Below are 18,603 nucleotides of genomic sequence, written 5' to 3'. Positions count from 1 at the left end.
TAATAGGACAACATTGTCATCGCACTTAAGACCAGTGATCCTCGCCACATCTTCTAAAGTCATGGTGATCTCAAAAGAATCAAACTAGAATGTGTTCGTCTTATCATTTCACTTATTTACCAGGTGGGTCATGGTATTCCAGCAAGTTTCAAAATATTGTTGGTCCAAAAAGCCACCGAAGTGCATATTTCGTAATCGGTCCTTCTGATATGCACTCAACTGACCATACCACGACAGAATTACAAGCCATTGACACCGACCTTTGAGCTTTTCACCTGGTGCTCTACTTCTTCTGTGACCTCCCTGTAACACAAAATAACATATTATTCCTACCAATTATAAATTAGTTCCATTTGTACTTATAAATAGTATTATACTAATCGCTATAAATAATATTGGTTACACACAAACTATCACAGTAATCGCTATACATATTAATATGTAACATAGTAATCGTTATACCAAAATCTCTAAACATATTATTAAATCTTCACAGACAGGACAGATATATTTACCTTGGTCGCTATTTTCTCCTGTTCTCTCTCCAACCTGGGACTTTTTGATGGGTCCACAGTCTCCAACTGCCTTTCAATCTCCATCTCTACCGGCTCCACCATCGTCGGCCTTTCTCTGGCCTTCCTTTTCTCGCCCACCTTCTCCATCCTTTCTCTATCCTTCCTTTTCTCATCCTCCTTCTCCTTCCTTTCTCTCTCCCATTTCTCCTCCTCCTTCTGCTTCCTTTCTCTCTCCTTTTTCGCCTGCTCCTTCTACTTCCTTTCTCTCTCCCGTTTCTCCTCCTCCTTCTCCTTCCTTTCTCTCTCCTTTTTCTCCTCCTCCTTCTGCTTCCTTTCTCTCTCTCTCTCTCTTTTCTCCTCCTCCTTCTGCTTTCTTTCTCTCTCCCTTTTCTCCTCCTTCTGCATCCTTTCTCTCTCCTTTTTCGCCTCCTCCTCCTTCCTTTCTCTCTCATTTTTCTCCTCCTCCTTCTGCCTCCTTTCTCTCTTCCTTTTCGCCTCCTTCTGCTTCCTTTCTCTCTCCCATTTCTCCTCCTCTTTCTGCTTCCTTTCTCTTTCCGTTTTCGTCTCCTCTTCCTTCTGCTTCCTTTCTCTCTTCCGTTTCTTTTTCTCCTTCTGCTTCCTTTCTCTCTCCTTTTTCGCCTCCTCCTGCTTCTTCTTCCTTTCTTTCTCATTTTTCTCCTAATTCTCCTTCTCTTGCCTTTGTATTTCCTTAGCTTCCTCAAACTCCTTCTTCCTCCTTCGCCTTTCCTTTTCTTCCTCATACTGAGGAATATTCTGTTCCTTCTCTTCCTCTTCCTTATTCATTTGCCTTCACCTCTCCTCCGCCTCCTTCAATAGCCTTGCCTTGTTTCGCATTGCTCTACGCTCCAAGTCTCTTCTCTGACATTCCGCCTTAGTCTCCTCCACTATATTGCTAAAATACCTTTCCCACTCCACCACATTCTTCTTCTTCATTTCCATCTGCTCTGCGTTAATCCTCCGCCTTCTATTTATATTCTCATTAATATTTCTTTGCTTTGCCTTCTCTTCGTCATCCTTGTTCTGCATCTTTCATTCTTCAGAGTTCTTCCTTTAGTCCGCAGCCTCGATATCTGATGGATAATCCTCTGCATAATACGATTCCAAGGCTTTTTCCTTGTCTTCATCATTCTCAATTTTAAGTATATTTTGGTATCTTTCAAAAACCTTAGATAGATGGGACTGGCGGATCACTTCTCTAATAGACAACCCATAGAACAACGGGGTATCTCTAATCTGATGAGGCGCAGACATTGCAAACCTGCATAACACATTACACGATCATTATGATTAGAAATCGTCGGAATATTTGGGTTCATAAGTATACATCGTTGTAAGATTTATCAAACTTACAAATTGTTGTATAAGAAGCAATCTTCAGATTAAACAAAGAAACCTTACACGAAACTCACCGAAACGATGAGATTTTGGATATTCCAACTATAGAGTAAGCAACAGTAACAACTAATACGCAACAGAAGGTGACAACGATGCTGCGACTGCACGTAAGACGGAAACCGATGCTCTGAAACAAAGGAAATGATGCTCCGACGACAACAGATGAAAGCAGAGTATGCTCCGGTAGAGTTTTCTGCTTAGAGCGAGAATGAATTGTTTTGAACTATTTAAATCCTACAACATAAGGCTTGCTACATACACAAACTTTGTGGAACGTTTTGGCGCGATAATGATGGAGGGCAGTTTTATCCTTTTCACGAACCGACGATTCAGTTTTCTAGAAGGAGGGCATTTATGTCCGTTCGAGGAAGAGGAAGCGAATGGCGGTAAAGGGTACTTAAGTCTTTGCTGCGGCACCAAATTACGATGCAATATGATGCGAACACACGTGGGGATACATGCTGGTCTGCATCTTATACGTGGCGCTATTTGGAACCCCCGAACATGAGATCTCAGTACCGGCCCTGTTCGGGGGGGGGGACATATAACCTGCTTTGGAATCGTTAGGTGGGCGTCACATTCGGCTAGTGCCATTACAACCTGGGGATATTTATTAATTTATTATTAATTATTATTCGCATCTCTCTTTCAGACGCATTGGGCTACCATCAGTGTCAGCCGTGATCCACCATCGTTCGACTGGAGCAAAGAATTTTGGTATACATTGTAGGCAGGGGCGTAGCTAGGATTCATGTGAGGGGGGGGGGGGGGGGGTTGGCAAACAGGGGTGTAGAAAAAAAAAATGGTGTGATAGTCTGGGGTTGGGGGCAGCGCCCCCTAAAATTTTTTTTGAGATAAAATAAAAAATGGCTACATTTATTAATAAAAATCTATTTAATATGGACAAATCAAACTATTTGCTGCAGTCAGAGCTGGGCTTTAAAAAAAAAATTAACTGCCCCCCCCCCCCCACACACACAGCTCAGCCTATGGTTGTAGGTATAATTCTCTAATCCTTATCGGGACTTGGGGTATAATATCCCTACATTCATCCTGTTTCTAATTAGCTTTCTGTAGATGCATTCAAAACCTGAGAACAATTTTTTGGGTTTGAACATGTTAAGAATAAATTGTTGAACTAACTGGAGTTGAAAAATGATGGACATTGATATAAATTACAATTGTAGAACTGAGTAATCCCGAATGGAATTAAAATGCTTTGTTTTGCATGTTGAACTTTAAAAATAAACAATAAAATTGATATATTGTTAAATTAGTTATAGGTAATGGGTGGACTTTAAGTGTATGTTGTGTGAACATATGCCGACAAAGTATATATGCTCACGAGGTACACATTTAATATTATGATGTGTGTATGTGGTATGTGTGTATTTAAGAGCAACATACGGGTGTACTTTTGATTGTGGCTTGTATGTATATTATATAACATATGTACAAATTGATGCGTATATTACAACTATGGTTCATACGTAGATTATGAATTATGTTTTGTGATATGCGTGTATAAAAGAATGACATGTGTGATTATTTGTGATGATGCATACATATACAAATAGAGTATACGTACAAAGGATTGATGTGATGGGTACTTACGCTTCCATAGCACACATACAAATGTTTCATCCATTGTTATGAGTACGTATGAAATTATGCATATGTATGATTATATGAATACGATGGATACATATACAATATTATATACATGTAAATGAATGTATGATGTGAGGCATACATATGTTATTGCCATATGTGTGCATGTTTTAATTCATGAATGATTTGTTGGATTTTGAAATAAAATCTATGATACATGCATTATAAATTTTAATTATATATAGTTGTTTGCATGCATTAGAAGCTAAGTGCTTAGGAATGCTAGAACAAGGATGGATGAAATGAAATTAAACAATTGTATATATTGTGTGAGATGATGTATGAAATATGACGGAATGTATGATGCATACATTAAAATTTAATTGCATAGGACTATTTGCATGCATTAGAAGGTATCTGCTTAGGACAAGTTGTGCAGAAATGGGTGAATGTTATATTTACAAATTTTGTCTAAGTGTTATGAAATTAAGGTGTCTCGACCCCAAATAATTTTTTTGAAGACGAAGATTCACCATTCATGTTTGAAAAATGTGAGAATAACAAATGTATTGTGATGTATGCAATGTATGTTGGAATTTCATGAACGTAATGAGTATTGATCCTTACGATGGATTTCACATGTGAAACTTTGATTTGTGAGATACATTTGAGAATATGACAAATGGTGTATCATATAAGTATAGTATGCTTGAAAGATATGATTGTGTTGGATATTAACCCAAATTATTGTTTTGAATGCGAAGATCTTGTGATTCATGTTATATTGTGCAATGTATACTTTTGAAAGTGCTGGGTATTGATCTAAATGATTTATTACGAATATGAGGTTCGCTATTCGTATTTTAAAACTTGTACATATAATAAATATGTCTGAATTGTGATATGCATGATTAAATATAATGATTTGATGGGTATTGACCCAATGAGTTCATTCAGTGTTAAAATTATGTAGTCGAGTTTTAATTTCAATTTTGGCAATGTTATATGGAGCATGATTAAATAACATGATAATTATAGGTATTAACCCGAGTACAAATGTTGATTTTATTGTGACTAGCATGCGTGTTTACTTGTTAAATGTGATGCATTGAAAAAATATTCTCGAAAGATAAGAAAAGTTGTATTTTTTAGTCACACTTGAAGGATGGGGTGACATTGACTCGTACTATTTGAGGTCGATTAAGTGGGTCAAATATAAGTCTGTGTTGCACCGACCCTGTGAGAAATTGCGAACGTAGTTGTTAATCATTCTGGCAATGAGGGTCAAATTTGAACCCTTTTTCAACCACGATGGTCTAAGGAGACTTTTCGCTCTGGTTATATGCTTATAGTAGTGCGCTATGATTTTTCAGTTCGAGGGATGATATGATAACGTGTCTTATAGTCATTGTGGTTAAAATATGAAAAATACAAATTGTTTGAACGAATACTTTCTTTGAGTGTTCAGAGCTTGCTAGAAGTGGTGCCCTAATCTAACATGATAAAATTTAATGTCAATTGTTTGCAAGCATAGCATGTAAAACAAAAGCAATGTAATTAAAAGGTAAAAACAATATGGTCACACATAAGTTTAGTCATGATTGCATGTTTCAATTTTATTTATGCATAAATGTATATTGAATTCAATATGAGTATAAATGTATGCCAAATTAAATGCAAATATTATTATGTCAATTGTTTGCAAGCATAGCATGTAAAACAAAAATAATGTAATTAAAAGGTAAAAAAAATATGGCCATGCATAAGTTAGGTCATGATTGCATGTTCGAATTCTATTTATGCATAAATGTATGTTGAATTCAATACAAACATTATTATAGTTGCATGATTCAATTTAATAATTGTACAAATGCATGTTTGAATGAGATATATGCATAATTATATGCTTGAATGATTGTAAGTAAAAGTAAGTGCACGTAATGGTGTAGGCGTGCATTGTGTATTTTGATGTACATGTAACAAATGTGTAGAGTTTGAGTAGATTATGTATACAGGTATACATGAATTGTGTGTTGTGGCATATGCATAAAATTATATGTATTGAGTTTTGAATTATTGTAGGATCATTCATGGTTACGTAAGTAAATACGTAACTTATTGTGATTTTATAATAATGTGTTTGATATTCTAAAGACCTAGTAAGGGTTTGTGGAATTATGTAGGGACATGATGTCATACTCTTTCTTTTTTTTTACTTTTTCAAATCTATGTGTGTAGGCAAAGGATTACCGCATTATGAGGACGGATTTTTGGGATGGATTGGGTTGGATTGTATAAATTTGGTTGTTTTTGTAACTCTGAATTTTATTTATGAAATAAATTAAATGAGTTTTGAATGTGCATTGTAAGTGTTTTGAATGGTTTGATTCAAGGTTGTTAAATGCGATGAGGCGAAGTGAGAGGCGTACGCCTCTCACAACATGAGACTCTCAAGTATCCGTGGTATTATCTAAAATATCGTAAAAATATATGGCATCACACTCAACGCCTCGCACTAGTGAAACATTTCATCATTATTATGGTGAACATGGCTGCTTCTAACCCAGAAATCCCAGATTTGGGTTAGAAACTTTTTATATTTACTTTAAGCGCATCACAGCAACGCCTCAGTACCTTGAGCGTGCGCCTCGCCTCTGAGGCTTACGCTTCAGGTACTGTTTTCCAAAATACTCGGAGGAACTTTTGCTGTGTTTTTTTAAAGGTTTAATATTTTTATAAAAACAATCCCCTAGATTTTGGGGGCGTCACACAGGTTATATCTAAGTTAAATTAAATCTAGTGACAATGATACCCTTCATAAACATATGATGAAAAAGACTTATCCTTCCCTTATCTATGGTGGTAAATAAGTATTTTTCAGTTTCAAAGGGTAATATTAAAAACTAAAAAGATCAGGAGTTGATGAGCGTTAAAACCTGAGGTCTCTACTTGCAGTTTTCAAGAAACCCGTGGACTGCATCAAGGACTTCAGAAAAGTGAGACCCACTTTTGAAATTAGGCATAAAAGATTGGCTCTTAAAAGAGTTTTCCTTTTAGAAGATAAACTACAACGTTACGGCGGCCTGCTCCTTTTAGAAGATAAACTACAACGTTACAACGTTACAACATGAGACTCGCCTTAGTGGTGCCTGATCCTTTCGTCCTAAGTTTGACTCCCACTGATTGTGCGCTGCCTTTAACTGATGAGCTCCCTTAGGGTTTGAGTGTCCCAACAGGAGGGCGGGTCCATTAGGTGACTGGATCTCAATGAGGGTTCCTCATCAGCATAAAAAAAGAAAAAGAAAAATGATCACGACCTGCCAAATACCAGATTGTTGAAAGTAGAAGGGAATTAAGGCTAAATGAGCAAAGTAGTGCCTGCATGACAAAATCCAGCACGGTTTGTTCACACAACGAACACTTGTCATTGGTAAAACATTATGCATGTGCAAGGCTTTCGCCCGTTTACATTTAAAAGAATAAACAAAATAAATGATTGCATATACCAACGGGGGTTCCGCGTGGTTGGTAGGAGCTGTCAGTGAACGTCTCCTTGTAAGTGGGACGTTGCAGGTTCAAACCCTAGTGGTACGTTGAATAATAGCTGGTAGGTATGTCTCACGCCAGCATGACTTTAAAAAAAATGTTTGCACATCGACGTTATTAAGACAAAAGTTAGACTTTATATAAGAAAATGATACTTGAATTTTATTAAAAAATGTAAATGGTTAGATTATCGATTTTCAAGACTTTTACCCATGCATCGGAATTGAACGATCTAAGAGTCCATCCCAATAAAACCAAACAGCTAAAAATCTGTATGATCAGATTTGAGAAAAACATTTAAAAGAACCCGATAAAAGTTCTGTAAACCTGGATAGAAGTTTAAAATACAGCTATTGCTGCACTCCCCATCGAGAACATAGGTTAAAGCAGTTGTAAAAAGAACAGCTAGATAATAACCACTTTGGTCGGTAGTCCTAGACCCGCACGGACCTCTTCTTTCATTCCATTTGAGATTTTTCACTTTCTTGGCCATCGACTGGCAGCATCAATGAACATCTCTGACATAATTATTAAACTCAAGAAAATCGTAGAATAACAGGCCTCAATCACCGACACATAATTGATTTCGAGTCAAACGGTGTCACATGGCATGATCGGGAATCATTGCCACCATCTGCACAGATGACGAATGCTAGCAAGAAGGGTGATCAATTAATATATTCCATGATCAATAAAGCTAGCTTGACTGATACGGTGACCTCTGATTTTAATTCTCCTGAAAAATTTGGAGCATCACTCTCGGAATCTTACTTTTCCCTCTCTTTTACGACAAACGACAGAAAACAACTCGAATCATCCAGAGGAAATGATGGAGAATGAAGCCATACAGCAAACATAAGGCAATACAAGATACCAGAAACAAACACAAATAAAGAATACCCTCCAAATTATTCTGGGTTGAATATCAGAAAGAAACCAATTACAACTGTCTGTAATTAAACCAGAATACACCAAGGACATGGAACTACTCTGACAAACAAACAATGCCAGGCAAAGACCCCAAATACAGTAATATTTTCTAACTCAAAAAGCCATAATGACCGTTGCAGACAGCAAGGGTATTACGCCTGCAAAAGAGGATGAGAAACAGACGAGTCCATGAAGTGCAGAAAAATAGACGGCGGGTTTGCTGGGAAGATGCTTACACTGCCGCCAATGGTCAGGCCTTATTGGCAATGTTATTGGAGAGCCAGTCCAAGCCCTCGTAAAGCCCCTCACCCGAAGTTGCACAAGTGCTCTGGATATACCTGAAGTGATACAAAAAAACCTGTTTGTTAGAGGACAGAAGGTACATGGAGAGAGAGAGAGAGAGAGAGAGAGAGAGAGAGAGAGAGAGACCAGTGGCGTTGGCGGAGAGAGTGAAGGCCAAGCTTATCGGTTATCTCAGCAGCATTCATTGCATTTGGAAGATCTTGCTTGTTAGCAAAAACAAGTAGCACTGCATCTCTCAACTCATCCTGTTTCGAGACAATAAGCTTCTAAGTACTAGCTTTACATGAGAAGACTACGAGAACCAATCTACATCTAAACTATTCTAGAAAATTTATGTTACATGTCTGAGTGTGTGTGTTTGTTGGGGGGGGGGGGGGGGGGGGGTTGCGGGGCATGTGAAAATGATGCATCCGTGCAAGTCAACTAACAAAACAATAATCTTTGAAAACTTTCTATAATTCAAGATGTAAAAAGCATGCAAGTGAAAGGAATATATTCCATTCAAAAGTAGACACCTCTTTCCATGTTAATATGTGCCTTTTCAACAGCATCTTTTACCACCCGCCAATTGTGTGTGTGTGTGTGTGGGGGGGGGGGGGGGGGGGGGATTGTTTGTGCTTGGGGAGGTTGGGGAAGGAAAGGAAAAAAGGGCCTTTGACAAACAAAAATATCAGGGTCCAACCTCATTCAGCATCCGGTGCAGCTCATCCCTTGCCTCAACAACACGATCTCGGTCATTGCTATCCACCACAAAGATGAGGCCTTGCGTGTTTTGGAAGTAGTGTCTCCACAGAGGTCGAATCTAAAACAGCAACTCAGATGCTTAAAGACAACGTTAAGAAACAAACCACCTTATGGCATATGACATAATATCAATAATGGCAGGCTCTGAAACTAGAACATACAGGAATGAGCATGATGGAGAAATTTTTAACATGAAAACTTGATTGAGTGATTCACAACAGAAAATTAACGATGAATTTCTATACCTTGTCCTGACCACCGACGTCCCAAACTGTGAAGCTGATGTTTTTGTATTCTACAGTCTCAACATTGAATCCTGATAGACAGGAGAACATAATCAAAGGTGAGTCCCAAACTCCCAATGTTTTTCAATATAAAGGGTCATGGCTGTGTCTTCCATAACAAGCATTATGATACTCAAGTTTTAATAAGATGAGCCATTGATTTATATAGTAATAAATTGGGAAGTTTACAAATGCAGCAAAAACAAATGTAGGCTTCATGAACTTGGAAACCTGGTGTTTAGAACTATATGAATTATTAAAGTGTATATCAAAGGACCAAAAACAAATTGCAACCGAGCAAATTTTGGAGGTGAGAAGAGATAATGGGCTCCTATCATACACTCTTTCAGGATACACTTTAATATTGTGTGATAGGTCTCTGCACGCAAGCCGGATTTGAGCCGAGATTGAGCTGGGCTGGGATCGTTCAAGAAGGGAAATCCTATCTTTTTTTATGGCCAAGGCTTTTACTGCTACCAATATACAAGGCAAAGTGGTTCCATAGTCATTTCAACAAAATCCATTCATTAACCCCCAAATGTAAATGGATTTAATTTGTGATAGATTCAACATGAAATTCAAAATCATCATTCTCATATAATATTCCTATTTAAAATATAAATTTGCAGTTAATCGAGGAAATATTTCATTCAGAACAACTAACAGAAATAAATAGATCATTGCTCATTAAAGCCTAATATATTGCCCCATATCAGCGCAAGCTACCGTCACTTTCCAAAGTAGATGCCAATCATAAGGTTTCAAAGCAGAACTAACAAAAGTGTAGTGTACTTTTGTTTTCTTTTGATTTCACATATGGAATTCATCCATTACCATCAAAACTTGAAAACTGGGCACTTGTCAACTACACTTTAAAAAGAAATACTAGCAATAACACTCCTGGGATTTTGTTTTGGTTGTGTTGCATGGGAGAGAGAATTCAGATGTCAAGTACATACCGATAGTAGGAATGGTGGTCACAATCTCTCCAAGCTTCAGCTTGTACAAGATGGTGGTCTTACCCGCAGCATCCAGACCAACCATTAGTATACGCATCTCTTTCTTTGCAAAAAGGCGACTGAAAAGCTTGGTGAAAGTCAGCCCCATCTCTGCTACTGATGCATGCAGGAAAAAGTGGTAATACATTTAGTTATATACACCTGAGAAACAACTTCCTTCCCAGTCTGAAAAACTACATCTCTAGCCACTCAATCAGTTGCTGCATTCCTCATAGTTTAATGAAAAGTTTAAGCAACACAATCCAACTTACATCATAAATAAAACAAAGATTACCAATGTAACAAATAACAGTAAGGCAAATACACATTTAAATCAAACAAATACAGTGAAAGTCGTTGACAATATTCCCTGATTTAAAATAAGTTCTTATAAAACAATCCAAATTGGAAAAATTTCATCAATCAAAGAAGGAAAAATAAAAGGGGAAAACACAAAAAAAATGATCACCACCAGAAGAGAGATGCAGAAGGAAGTAGATTCGTATTAGAAAAAGAAAACCCTAAAACCAAAAAAATACACCCACAAAATATTTTTCACCATTAGCATATGTTTTATTTGGAAATATATTGTAAGGCTATTCTAATTTAAGAAACAATTTTGTAAGGCTATCGAGGATCTGTGGTAGGTATAGATATAGACATGTATGCACCTCATCACTTGAAGCTTAGAATGTAAAAGAAGAGAGCAATCCAATCCCATCAAAGGAGAAGAACGTTATAAGCGCAATCCCTATCAGAAAAGATGGCATAAAACAATTTCCTCACAGGCTTGATTTTCTCATAGGAGTTTTATTTTACATCTTTAGCAGAAAGCTTCCTGCAATTTTTGTGATTTTTATATAAAAACAGCAGTCACATTAACATACTCCATCTAAGAAAAAAAAAGTAAATAGAAACAATGAAAACCATCTTAAACTTTATTTTGATGTGCAACACATAAAGCAAGGGAAGACAGAACATGTTGCTAGCTGTCTCTGTATAATTCAAGCAGAAGATACAATAGGAAAAATGAAATAGGATTTATAATGATTTTCTCAAATGTATAAAGGCAAGGTTGTAAATCTCGGTTCACAAATTCGAATGAGAAAGTAAATAAAGCATGAAAATATGCCGTTTTAGTGATAAAATACCCCACCCATCCAAAAAAAATTCGAACATTCTTATAAATGATCATCTCTTCAATGATCCCTATTATAGAAAAGGAGAAAGAAATCAACAAAATTTCCCAGAAACCAAATAAAATGCTTCACTATTTTCTGAAATTCAGATCAGATACGTAATTTCACAGTAACAGGCATGTCCTGTTCGAGTTAATCAGATATTAAAGAAATAAAATTAGTTCCCATTAATTACCATGGAAGGTCCAAAAGCCAGCAAAATATATGTGAGCCACGTACGCAAGGCACAGCTTTCAACCATTGCCAAGCCATAAACTAAATCATAGAATTATTTCCAAATACTGCAACAGTAACTCAAAATTAAAACTCCTCACACACGCTATCTACCAAAACATGAGAAGAAATCACCAGATCTACAGACAATACTAACAAAAACCAAACAGATCAACCACAGATATCTCTTCCTTACAAAAATTCAACCAAGAAGCACCTTACCCGTCCGACAACCAGATCCAGATCAGATCTGGAATTCAACTCCACAAAACATCATGAAATCAAGCAAAAAATGCAGGATCTCCTCTACTAAGATCCACACATGCGGAAATTTCCCAAATAAAAAATACAAAAGCAAAAAAAACAAAGATCCAAACAAATCAATCAGAAAAAACACAAATCCGTAATAAATCAATCAGATCTACCACTAAGTTCGCTCTAAACCAAGAGATAACCCTAAACCTAGGGTTTCAAACACGACGGACACAAAAAAGTCTGATCGCCTCTAGAAAAATACCCAAAGTGAAAATTTTCCCTAAAACAACCGAAAAAAAAAACAAGATCTCCAAATAATTCAGGAAAAACCCGAACGCACAAAAACTCAGTGAGATCAACGAATAAGGACGCTTGAAACCTAGACGTAAAGAGAGACCTTGGATCTGAGGGCTGTACCGAGAACCCGAGAAGCTACGGCCCTTCGTCCGCTTCTACCTCTCTCTCTCTTTCTCTCTCTGTGCACGGCCAATTATATATGCGGGAGGAGAGGGCGACGGCCTCTCTCTCTCTCTCTCGCTGACAGATCTGACAGATGACAGCTTGTTTGACGGTCGCCGTTAGTCTCGCTGTTAGCGTCGGTTCCCACGAGCCCAATATTTTTCAAATGATTCCAACACGCCAGGTAGGGTGCAAACGGGTCGGATTCGATCCGGATCTCATTATATATTTGAATCCAATCCGAAATGCAAACATTAGATTCGAATCTGAATCCAGATCCGAATTAGATCCGGTGAAGTAATGTTGAATTTAAATCTGAAATACAAATGACAATATTCGATCCAGAAAAAATAGAAGAAAACATGATATTTAATGTAAAAAATACAAATGGATTGGATTTTGATTCAGATCAATTCTAGATCCGAATTAAAATATCCACCAGAATCTGAATGTAATCCGATTGAAAAAATATGAATCCAACCCGAATATGAAAGTAATCCGACTGAACGTATCTGAATCCAATCCGAATGCACATTAGGATTTTACTTTAAAGATCCAAATTCAGAGACAACATTCGGACTTGGATTGGATATCTGACCATATCCAATCCATTTGCAGCCCTTTAGCCAGGCGACCTTACCTCGCTCTAAGACCCGGATGGATCGGATTGGGTCTTAACCATGCGGATTAAGATCCACTTAGAATGCTCTTACTTTTCTTTTTGCTTTTCTTCACTGTGCGTGTTTGACGTTGCAGGTTCGTTCCATGCTGAAAAACGGGTTGGACATGGTTTGGTGCAGACTGATCCATATCCATGTTTATATGGGAATAGAGTCCATATGGGGATATTCTCAACAAACTTAACATGTAGAAAACTAAAAATTAGAAACTTAACTTTTTTTTCTTAAGAACTCAAAATTTCATCGAAAGAAAAGAAAGTTTACAAATAAAAAATAAGAATAAAAATAAAAATTCATATAAAAAAATTTGGAGATTAATTTTATCTTATTTTTTTAGGAGAGAAATTAATTTTATCTTATTTTTTTTAGGAGAGAAATTAATTTTATCTTGTTATTTACGTTTTACTTATTCATTTTGTTGAAATTACCTAAAAATATCGTGGCAAATTGCTGGTGATAAATTGTGATATTGTTAAGAGCCATATAAGTTAGCAAAAAGAATGTACGGTTTCCCCCCTTCTCTTTATCTTTTACGTGGTCATAGGAGGTGTTCAAATTACATTTTTTATAACAATAAATGAACAAAAAAAAACGATAGCTTGAATTAGGAAAAGAGAAAATTTCAAAACAAGGGCACAATTTTTTCCCAAAACCCATTTTTTGTAAAACTCAAAAAAAAAAAAGGAGACCTTACATTTGGGAAAAGCTATGCCATATGATGGGCCTCCATCATATGCCAATCCTGATTTGTTGGCAAAAAACACTAACTCGGTGGAAGCATGCTGAAATTTGGCTTTTATATCAACGGTTGAGATTGCAATATGATAAGGCCTATCATATGCCATATGACCAGATCCGTCCCCCTCCCCACCTTTTATTTGAAGGTGGACAGTGTGTTGTGTAGTTCTTGGTTTTTTTTAGTGCCTAACAAGTAGGGAGAGGGGGGTGGGGCTGGGGGCGTCAATGGATCCAGTTTGGTTCAGATCAGGTGGAACCAGACCAAAACATTATTTGAGATGATGGTTTCGGGTTTGGATTTGAGTCTAATCGGATCCACTAAAAGAGAAACAATACATGGATCCTATAAGGATTGCATGAACTAGACTCGGTGAAATAATATTTTTTTATCATTTTTATATTAAAAAATTATGAATCTTCATTGGAACTCGGGTCAGGCCTGGGTCTGGTATGAAATTTCACAAACTATACCCGGCTCCATATATTAATCAGACCCTACAGATCCACCCAGATTCTAATAGAGCCTTCTTATTTATCACCAAACCTTGGCCCTACAGGTTTGGTATGGGTCAAATCCAGCTTAAACCCGACCCATTGACAATCCTACTAACAATTAGATTTTGTACTGTCACCTGAAAAGTTTTTTGTTTTTTTTATATAGCCAAGCTGGGGTTTGGCGGACCCCAACCTGTGTATTGAATTATATGAAGGAGCAACATATGTGCAAAATAGCATGCCAGTTCATTATAATGAACTTAGGAATGAGATGAACCTCCATAAATTGCCACCTGAAAAGTTAGAGTGTACATCTTTTAAGGGTTGAGTGGGGTTTGACCCGGACCTGACATGTACCAAACCCTATAGGGTCAGGGTTTGGTGATAAACAAGAAGGTTTGATTAGAAATCGGGTCAGACTCAAAGGACCTGATTAATATATGGAGTTGGGTATGATTTATCAAATTTCATACCAGACCCAGGCCCAACCTGAGTTCCAATTAAGACCCGCCATTTTTCAATGTAAAAAGGACAAAAAGTAATATTTTACGAGTATGGATTGGATCTGGTTCATGCAATTCTTATAGGATCTGGGTATGATTTCTCTTACGATGAGTCTAAGTGAAAATGCAAGAGATTATACACTAAAATAGTATTTAGTTTTTGTATTGGCCCGAACCGGGACCTCTCAACCTCGGGTTTATGGATGTCACTTCTCAGATAAAAATCACCAAAACAACATCAAAATCAAGCTTATTTTTTTCATAATGTCATAAATATGGTCTCATAAATCTTTAAATGAATATAAAATTCATCATAATTGACCCATCATTTCAAATGTGCATTAATACCAAACATTCCTTGCCCATCAAAGTTAAAGTCTTCAAAATACACAATCAGATTAGAACAATGCCGAAAATAAAAATAAAGTACTGTAAGGTACTTCAAGGTCACCAGTAGCCAAGTCTGAGTTCATCGAACCACGTCCTCTTTTTTGCAGGGCTTCCCGATTCTATAGTTATAATCAAGCGGAGGCGTGTCTAAAACTCAGTAATATTCTATTTACAACTGTTATATATATATAGTGAGATCTAAGCTTTTATTTTGAGTTTAGCTCTCTATCTATTTATACAAATTTTTTCTTTTTTTACCTTTTCCTTGCTCTTCTTGAGATCATTATTTATTTTTAGTGTAAACATTTTTTGACCTTACTCTTCCTGATATCATTCTTTATTTTTATGTCATCCTTTACATTATTAGGGTGTTTAGGAAATAGCCTCCTTGACGTAGCATCACGAGATAGGAGCTGGGAACACGACTTTCATGTCATAATCTGTGTAATCCGCTAGTTAATGAACCAACAAATATTCGGGAATATTTAGTCAGATTAAAAAAGAAGTGATCATATGTAAGAAGAGTAAGGAATATTTAAGCCCGCTTTACTATATGGTACAGAATGTTGGGCTGCCAAGAGACATCATATTCAAAAAATAAGTGTAGCGGAGATGCGTATGCTGAGATGATGGATGTGTGAAAATACAATAAAAGATAAGATTCGGAACGAGGAGATACGTAAGAAGGTAGACATTGCACCCATTGAAAATAAGATGAGAGAGAATCCTTGGTTGTTGTTGAAAAACGAAGTGATCAACTTGGTAAGAGAACAAGTTCAAAAGGTGCATCAAACTGGAGAAGAGAAACTGATACCAGATGGAGATGCTTGCCACACTGGTTTCCACCATAGCTTGGCTGGATGCTGATACATATACGTGGGATATATACCAGGAGAAGTGGCAATGCAGGTTCACTATCCAGACCCACATTCCACCTTAATCATGCAGGTTGTTCCTCAAAAGATGACTCCTTGTCAGAAAAAAGGAATGAAGCGGATGGGAAGGGATTCTTATTCTCATAGAGCCGGGTTTGAAGGTGATCATTGAATCAGGAAGGTCCGACTTAGTAAGCAGCATTACAAAGTTTCTTCAAGGGAGGAGATCTCAGGGTCTAAAAATTCCACATGAGGTAAAAATAATTTTGTATAGTTTTGATAGAATTTTTGTACCTGACAATACCTCAAATCAAATTATCCGTAGCATAGCTAAATTAGCAAAGGGGTGAAAAAATCATGGAAGTACCACACCCAGATTGGTTCCCAACAAGGGAGGAGGCATAGTGACAAACTTTTTTTATCCGCAAAATCTCGTTTTTCAAAACACTCGTGAGAAATTAAAAATATTTCATAAATCTTGCATTTTTCGGCAAAATCTCGACAATAAAAATATAAGAAATATTTTTATAAGAAAATATTAATAAAACTATTAAAAAATAAAAAAACATGATTTTTCATGATAAATATCCATTTAAAATGTAAATATCACATTTAAGTCGTGGTATTTATGTTTTTTTCATAAATCTTGAGATATTTTGAAAATCTTATGAGAAATTGCCGTTTTAAAGTTTCAGGCAACTTCTCGCGATATTATCGCAAGATTTTTCATAAATTTTGCGATATTTGTCACTATGGGAGGAGGTATGAATTGTAACAAATTTTTTTATATAAGAATGAATTCTGGTAGGGGTCTACCTAACCTCTCTTGCCTTTCAAAAAACAAATAAATATCATGTTTTAAACTTGAAATCTATGTTTTTATCAGCTATTTATCATAAAAACCATGTAGTTTTTATTTTTAAATATTTTTTATGTATGTTTTCTTATAACTTTTTAATATTTTAATTGATTTTTACTACTAAGATTTTGCCAAAAAAATGCAAGATTGCGGGTTTTTGGCTCTCGATATTTTGCAGTTTTTAACTTTTGTCACCATGTTATCATGAAAGGATTTGAAGGAAACATAAGCCTACTAAGAGACCAATCCCTTTTTATTTTTTTTGCATATCAAACATTGGTCACAAGTCAATTTATCAACAACTTGTCATTTGCATCAGATATCGATTATATACAGCTTATATATCATTAATCTCTGGCAACCTAGTTACTGTTAAGTACACAGAAATGAGTAAATTTGAGGCACTAAATCAATTTAATTAGCTGTTTGACACGTGAACTTAGATGAAGACAGAAACTGCAAAAATAAGGCGTTGAGAAGGCAATTTTCACAGCAGCAAATGTTCAAGTGAACCAGAAATGAAAAAACAAAACCACTAAAATATAAGAACACACCAAGAACTTAGATTATACCCTGAATTAAAGGAATGCAGGCTTAAAGCCTTAAACAGAAGGGATAGCATGAGAAAAAAATCAAACAAAAAGAAGAAAAAAAAGTAAATAGAGTGCAAGTTGCAAAGACTTGCACAGAATTAAAAAGACTAGACCTCTAACCATGGCAAACCCACAAAGTAAAAGAAAAACAAAGAACAGAAAAAAGAAAATAAAAAATTAATTACCTTCTATAAAAGTGGATGACAAAATATCAATAAGTAAAAAACTAATTACCTTTCACGATGACATGGTACATCTTTCACTGTGCTGCTATATGATACAGCTCGGTCCAGTTTAGGCAATCCTTGCATTTGTGCATTGGTGCATGCATGCGTGAATTAAAGATAAATCTATAACCTAAATCAGACTGACGTTTAACGGGGGTTCGAACAGCTAGTGCACGTCACCTTGTGTTGGGACATTGCAAGTTCAAATCCCAATGGTATCATTGTATAATTGGTAGGGGTAGGAGTGTCAACGGGCCTGGTATACCTGGACCATACCCAAACCAAACCCTATAGGTCCGGGTGTAAACACCCTAAAATTTTCAAAATTTTGTAAATATTTTTTTTTTGCCCCTGACCCCTATTTTCTAAGTAATTGAGTTGATTTTGAGCTAAAATTCCAGTTATTTCTTGGATTCACTGGAATCAGAATCCATTTTATATATCTGACTCGATTTTGGATCCGGATCCAGCATTAAAATCCAAATCTGAGTCTCGTTATACAATTTCCAAACTAAAATTGCAAAAATGCCATAAATAATTTTTGAAAGGCTCAGACAGTCGGTCCGACATCCAATTGGATCCATGACTCTGTATTTTCTCAATTGGATCCAAACCCGTTTCTGAAGAAATCAAACCCGAATTCTCAGAAAACCCTTTTTTTGTAAATATTTCTCAAAAATTAAAAAAAATAAAAATAAATAGTTTTAAATCTCTTACTTTCCCCTAGTTTTAAAGTTTTTATGTCAAAAATACAAAAAAATCAGAAATTA

The 18,603-nt window shown here is 36.3% G+C and overlaps 1 protein-coding gene across 2 annotated transcripts; it reads right to left on the bottom strand.

Moving 5' to 3' along the window:
* Positions 1-7,978: 7,978 nt before the first annotated feature.
* LOC149845733 (ADP-ribosylation factor 2) lies at positions 7,979-12,578 on the bottom strand. Of its 2 annotated transcripts, none has more exons than XM_089995958.1 (6): positions 12,412-12,578; positions 10,309-10,464; positions 9,311-9,381; positions 9,004-9,123; positions 8,448-8,566; positions 7,979-8,356 (listed from the first exon to the last, which is right to left on the bottom strand). In XM_089995958.1, the coding sequence occupies exons 2-6, from the start codon at positions 10,454-10,456 to the stop codon at positions 8,269-8,271; spliced, it is 546 nt and encodes a 181-aa protein (XP_089852084.1). In that variant the 5' UTR covers positions 10,457-10,464; positions 12,412-12,578; the 3' UTR covers positions 7,979-8,268. The 2 variants fall into 2 exon arrangements, with proteins under 2 accessions (XP_089852084.1, XP_089852085.1); XM_089995959.1 differs by having other exon boundaries at positions 12,432-12,539.
* Positions 12,579-18,603: the final 6,025 nt, after the last annotated feature.

This window comes from Nuphar pumila, chromosome 2 (genome assembly GCF_984573655.1).
Source record: "Nuphar pumila chromosome 2, dmNupPumi1.hap1.1, whole genome shotgun sequence".
Classification (NCBI taxonomy): Eukaryota; Viridiplantae; Streptophyta; class Magnoliopsida; order Nymphaeales; family Nymphaeaceae; genus Nuphar; species Nuphar pumila.
The sequence above is the reverse complement of the archived record's forward strand: the minus strand, read 5'-3'. Positions and strand labels throughout refer to the sequence as shown.